The sequence below is a fragment of the Monopterus albus genome, unplaced genomic scaffold (genome assembly GCF_001952655.1).
Source record: "Monopterus albus unplaced genomic scaffold, M_albus_1.0 scaffold34.1, whole genome shotgun sequence".
Taxonomy (NCBI): domain Eukaryota; kingdom Metazoa; phylum Chordata; class Actinopteri; order Synbranchiformes; family Synbranchidae; genus Monopterus; species Monopterus albus.
In genome coordinates this window covers 2,458,923-2,465,318 of record NW_018127914.1, presented here as the reverse complement: position 1 = coordinate 2,465,318, position 6,396 = coordinate 2,458,923, and the positions used below count along the sequence as shown (strand labels likewise).

Below are 6,396 nucleotides of genomic sequence, written 5' to 3'. Positions count from 1 at the left end.
GTAACGTTAAGGACAAGGTTTATAAGTTAACGCTAACTCAAAAGGTAACAACCCTTACTGTCTCGAACCAGGCTAAACGTTACGCTAACGTTAGCTTGCGGAGTAACGTTAACTGATAAACTAAAGCGGCTAAATATACACCACAATTTCCTAAAACACATAAAAACTTCAAATGGCAATGCGGTCTATCTTATCAAATAAACCCGTAGCGACGTTTTAAAACAATACTCAGTGATATTCATGGAGAAACATCTTACCCCCTCTTGACTTCAATGTCACATGCAGCAACAATACAACCAACACTATATTTAGCATGCAGCGCCACCTACTGAACGGGAGTATGAAACCCGGCTGTACGCATGCGCACTTACCAAATCAGGCAGGAAATCAGTCAAAATTGTCAGTGCATTGAGTGTATATTATAGCAAACACAGTATGCAGCATTTTCAAAATACGCACAACATGAAGCTGGTTTTATTGCTAATAGTTTTAATAGGAATTTTTTTTTCTAAATGCCCATTTTAGCAGCATCTCATTTCATATACAGTACAATAGGCCTATACGGTTCAAGAGTCAAGATTTCTATTTGCCATTTATGCATAAACAGGCAGTCTAGGCATATAGAAATTATTGTGCAGCTCACCTTTGGTTTTGGTTGTACCATCTATTTGCATGGTTTAACACCTTGATTTGTATAAATCTGATACATTTATGAAGTTGAAGCTGGAGGTAGGGGCTACTGCATCATCTTTGTATTTAATAAACTCATGTATTGAGCAAAACAGTCTATCTGTGAATTGGTAGACTGTTGAAATAAGAACTAGTTCAGCTATCACAGACAGCCTGAAGACTCAAACTGTCCTTCAAGGCTCTCTTGGAAGTAAATTATTTATGACAAGTGCATGTACACAGAAACATGCCAAGGCTGGTTTCACACATGTATAAGAGTGAAAAATGAGATGTGAAAAGGTTAAACTTCATTGGTTTGACAACAGATCTTCTCTTCCTAAAACTTGGTTTGTGAACTAGGGAGAAAACAGTGTGGATTATAAGGCACTGTATGACTCTAGAAGAGCAAGTGAATAATCTGCAATACACAAGCAGGGTTTATTGTACATAAGCATCACACAAGAACTGGCTTTTTTGTAATCAATATGTTTATTAAATGGACTGACAGCTACAACAGTAAACCAAGCAGCAGATTAAGATGAATGGCAGCTTCCAAAAGTAACAGAGAAAGCTAAACCAAGAATTACACTTCAATACCAAATTATAAACTTGGAATTAACTCTAAATCAGAGTTTTAGCATTCTACGCTTGGAAATCAGTGGTGTGGTGATGGGAAGGCGGCCATAGATTTCACTTTTAAGAGCAGTGACTTCCCTTAAGAATATTGATAAACTGGGCTCATGTTGTCAAATACAGGATAGAACACAGAAACCATGACTATAACATCCAAATAACATGGCGAGCAGGACAAGTATTTAACACACAAAAAGTGGAAAATAACACCACATACTGACCAACATGTTGTTAGACCAAATGTTGGAATAAAACACATTTTTAAACATCACAACTTTGTCTCACATCCAAAATAATAAGACCACTGAAGTAAAGCAGAATTATATTCCAGTCGGGTCGGAAACCAAAACATCAGAAACTGAAGTTTACAGATGGCTCACTGAGTAGATTCTTTCTCAGTTCAGTTTCTGTCAAGATCACAATCTGTGAACATCATATGTAAGCAATGTCAGTAATACACTTCAGAGCTGAAAAAGAAACGTGGTACACCTGGTTACACCTGGTTACTGATGACAATCAAGTGTCCTTCACAAATCAATCTCCAGTATCAAGTAATGGCAGCCTTAATGTGAGCTGGAAAAAAAAAAGAAGACTACAATATGAAATTTAAAATTGAGCTGAGTTTGCCAAATAATTTCCCCAGAAAAAGTGGTGACTATTGATCTTTTCCCCTCAAAAATGCCACTACTACACCTTGACTTAAACAGGGCTTGGATACAACATCGTTCAGGAATGTCTTTCTGCTTTCCATCATCAGCTAGAGAAAGTTAGACGGGCTTATGATGCAACTGTTTAAATCCTAATATCGCTCTTCTCAAATAGGGTTTACATATTCAATAACTTCAAGGGCCAAGTCGGCCTCATATTGGATTACATAATTTGGTCACCTGTAATGAAGCATACACTGACTGCACCAAAGCAACAAAAACTGCGTTGCATAAAAACAACATACAGTGAACAAGTCAATGACTGATGGGGCAGTGGGTAAAAAAAAAAATTAATTCTCAAAGTGCAGCTCTTCAAGTGTCCAACAACTGAGTAAATGATGTTGAAGAGGCTGAGAAGCTATGGCAAAACATACTGAAGTAAAACCTAGTTTATGAAGTAAAGCTGAGGATGCGGATCAAAATTTGTTCTTGTTCATACACAATGCCTGCCGTATAATGCCTATGTTTTAAACCCTTCAAAAAGGCGTATTTGTCAAATAAATGTTCTTGTTTAAACGTTGTCCTTTATTTACTGTATATTCAGTGTTTATTCCCTCTAAACTGAAAAATGTTTTGACACCTAGCATTCACTTTCTGTGGTTACATAATTGCACTTAGAAATAAAAAATATATACACACCAAAATCCCATTTATAAATGAGCCTTAAAGTGCTCGGTTCAATTGTTTGAAATCAGATTAGCAAACTTTTGGATTCTGGGATATATGATATCCCAGAATTAGCCTATGAGAGGTTGCTTGTCTCTCCATACAAACACATAGGTTTTTAAAAGGTTTCTATCAATTAATCAGCTGAAATCTGGCATCCTGTAGGTCATCATGTTGACGCTTGAATTCCCGAGAAGGTTTTGGGTTTTCTTCTGTGAGCTGATGTTAAGCACTGTCTGTCACCGGCTGCAGGGAGGACAGTGAAGAGCAATCACAGGAATTGTTACATTCTCTTTTCCATTTAGTATCACTGACACGCAACATTTATGTTAAATATGTATTTGACTATTTCTGTATGTCCTAAAATATCCAATACTGTAGCATTACTTTCATATCTTCCAAACAGCCACTGTTCCTTTCATTGGTATGAAAATGAACTTTCAGCAAGCTTGAAATAACAGATGAAAGTGAACATCAAGTTGTCTTTTTACCCAAGTTTCGGCTGGTATATCTAACCACCTTGAGTCATGACAGTCCTGTAAACTGCGGCAGGTCTGCACAGACTGTAACTATTCACATCCCAGTTTACAGAACAAGACTTTTTTTTTAATCCAGCCCCAATGTGCAGTTCACACAGTCTGTAGTTACTGGGCCATGATGGCCATTTAACCCCCCAGTGAGTTTCCCATTAAAAACTCTAATAAGCAGTGACTCACCTTATCTGCCGTTAGCTGGCCTCCTGCTGGAGCATTTTCCTGGGCCTCTGGTTTTGACTCGCTCTGTGAGGAGGGAGCAGTTGGCTTGGGTCCAGCCACATCGTTCAGCCTGGCCTCTGTGTTAGACTTGTTGCTCTCGACTTTAGATTCACCTTCTCCCCCAGTATCCTTCGGCCGCTTGGGGGATGCCTGCCAAAGGTTTGAGGACGTGTCGGGAAACAGACTACTCAACTTTGAATTCACTATGAAGCTTTCTGTTGGGATGGTGTGACGAACAAGATCAAAGCTCACCTCTGTGGACCCCTCTGCTTTTCGTTTAGTTCCTCCCCTTTCGTTCTTCTCATCAATGACCAGGGGCCCTTCGTCCTCATCACTGCTGCCCCCAGCATCTGCTTTCTCCAAACTACCTGTATCCCCTGCTTCTTCTGATGCATTCTCCTTCATCGAAGACTACAGGCAGAGACATTAGTGTAAAAAAGGAAACAAATTCGAGACTTACACCCACAAACAGCACATGCCAAAGTGTAAACTTTGTTTTTAAGGACAAGGCCAGCTATGTACCACCTCAAAGGAAAAAAAAAATGCTATTAGAGGTTGAAAATTCTACGAGTTACCTTTAAAGGTTGCGTTGGCTACAAGTTTTGGGTTTCCTGGTTAGACAGGCAAATTTCTTCATACACCCCAAATGCACAATTAGTCTGAGGCTTTTCCTTATTTATTTATTTATTTGCATTTGTTCACATCTCTGGTCAAATAGGCCAATGTCATCTCTTTCCAAATAAGGCTAATCTAACAGTTTTCCTTGTTTTGACCTGTGATAGCTTCGCACTAATAGACCAAAGAATGCATGAAGAGCCTGAAGTATAGTATAACCGACTTATCCTTAACATCAACCCACCTCGTAACCTTCATGTGTGACCGTGGGGTTGTTCTCGATCTCCCAGAGCCCCTCGGCGAAGCCTTTCCTCTTATTTGCTTTTCCAAACTTCTCCTTACATTCATCATATGGGAACAAATCCTTGGCCCCCAGAAATGCTCTGTAGTGGTTCAACATTACTCAACTATTTTTCTATATGTGCACATCCATCCAGTCAAGCATACAATTTGCATCTACTCAAACATTTAGACAGACAATGATACATGACACTGACATATATTAGTGATTAGTCAATTCATTACTTTATCTACATAAATTAATCAGTGACACTTCTGGTCAGTTTAAGGAAACATGAAATGATCAAGGATAATTTTAGACTTGAGTGTTTAGGAAAGGTCACAGTCACCAAAGTAGTTGGAAATCATTTTATGGAGAATGTATATCTGTATGGAAGGTAATGCTACTGGGTCAGTAGTTGCATCTTGCAAGGATTATATCTAGATCTTTACACGTAAGGCATAACCACAGTACTTACTAGAATAAGACTGCCATTGATATAACAAAATACTCACGTCTCATGGGTCCCAAAAAAGAACACCTGGTATTTGTTCGAGGGGGATTTCACTGCTCCCTCAGGTAACTCATCAATCTGTAAATTGAGAAGACAGCCTGTTTAAAAAGGAGGCTGATACATCCAAAAAAAATCTTGCAACTCCTTAAATAGTAAAATGCTGATTAAGTAAAAATAATGAAGGCCACTTGTATTCTGAATGTTGTCATAAGTAAGTGTATTCAGAGCTAAAACACATATTCACAGCTGGAAATGTTTTTAAATGTGCCAGCTCTGAGTCACCAAGTCACACATCATTAGTGATGCATGCCAATTCTGAGGCCCAGCCTGAAATATTTTTTTCTATTATTCAACAAATCACATAGTGTATAAATAAAATAAAATAAAATAAAAAACTTGTCACAAGGTCTGAAAACTTTAGGTAACGCTGCCAACTGCTTATATTTAATTTATAATGATTAAAAGACAAAAACCTGAAAAGCCTCATGTTTGATTTGGTTGGACCTGAAAATACTGTCAAAACGATTGCCCTTTCAGTTTCTATAAAATCAAGAAATGAATTAACAGTGGGAGTCTTTAATACTAAACTAGATTTATGACTAGGTCACCATGCATCACATTGGCACACTCTTCACTGCTAAATGGGATGTTTCTAAAAGTATATTTCACAGCTTGATGAGGTCTTACAGATTACTATAAAAAAACCTCTCAAATGTTAACTACTAATGTGCCCAATGACAGCAGTGGCCATTCCTTTTTTGCCTCCTTTCTCATGTTTGATATATTTGCAGACTACAGTTTGGTTCCATCATTTTGTGAATATTGTGTTTTAAAAAGAGCGCAGCAAAACACGGAGACACAGGAAAGCACTATTATAATGGCCAAGCATGGTGTCCGTTTGCCTCTACAAGACCTCCTGCCACCGGAGCCTTTTGGCATTCCCAGATAGGGCCACTGTGCCAGGAGAGGTGGGGTAGGGCAACCTCACTACAGCCTGCTGACATGAGGCTTAGCTGATAAGACTGAGAAAAGATCAATACAGACAGTCACTTCACTGTTTTGGGCAGACTGACTAGTTTAAATTTTGATGCACTCTTAATAAGCCATAAGTGGGGTTTTGTATAGCTGTACGCTATAATAGTATTGTAATGTAATTAGTTACTACCTCAAAAACAGAAATACTGGCTGACACTGAAATCCAGGGTTTCCTTTTCAACTGTACACCACGTTGTGGTTAGTTATTGCGCATTGTTTGGCTCCAACATTTTTCCGTTTTAGTTTGGCTCTAACTCAGTGTAGTGAAACTCAGAGCGTCTTGGTTGTGTTTATCACCTTTATGCGTAACAGTAAATCACATTGTCACAATTAATCAAAAATTAGGAAACACTGACGGCAATGTTAGGCTACTGTGTATTTACGGAGCGGGTAGACATTACGTTATGTTTTTATACCACTGTGATTAATAGCCCGGACCAACGTTGTGAGCAGCAACTCTACTACTTGTCGCAACAAGTGTGAGCAGGCGTGTTTACAAAGTACCAACGCATATGGCTGTTA

General features: G+C 38.6%; 1 protein-coding gene across 1 annotated transcript in view; it reads right to left on the bottom strand.

The window, feature by feature from the left end:
- Positions 1 to 1,135: 1,135 nt before the first annotated feature.
- Positions 1,136 to 6,396, bottom strand: part of LOC109958631 (hepatoma-derived growth factor) — a 6,236-nt gene continuing 975 nt past the window's right edge. The window contains exons 2-6 of the mRNA XM_020597434.1: positions 4,841 to 4,917; positions 4,290 to 4,428; positions 3,683 to 3,841; positions 3,392 to 3,580; positions 1,136 to 2,921 (exon numbers count right to left, since the gene is read on the bottom strand). Of these exons, the coding sequence (XP_020453090.1) occupies positions 2,901 to 2,921; positions 3,392 to 3,580; positions 3,683 to 3,841; positions 4,290 to 4,428; positions 4,841 to 4,917 (585 nt within the window). The 3' untranslated portion in view covers positions 1,136 to 2,900. The remainder of the gene's footprint in view (positions 2,922 to 3,391; positions 3,581 to 3,682; positions 3,842 to 4,289; positions 4,429 to 4,840; positions 4,918 to 6,396) is intronic.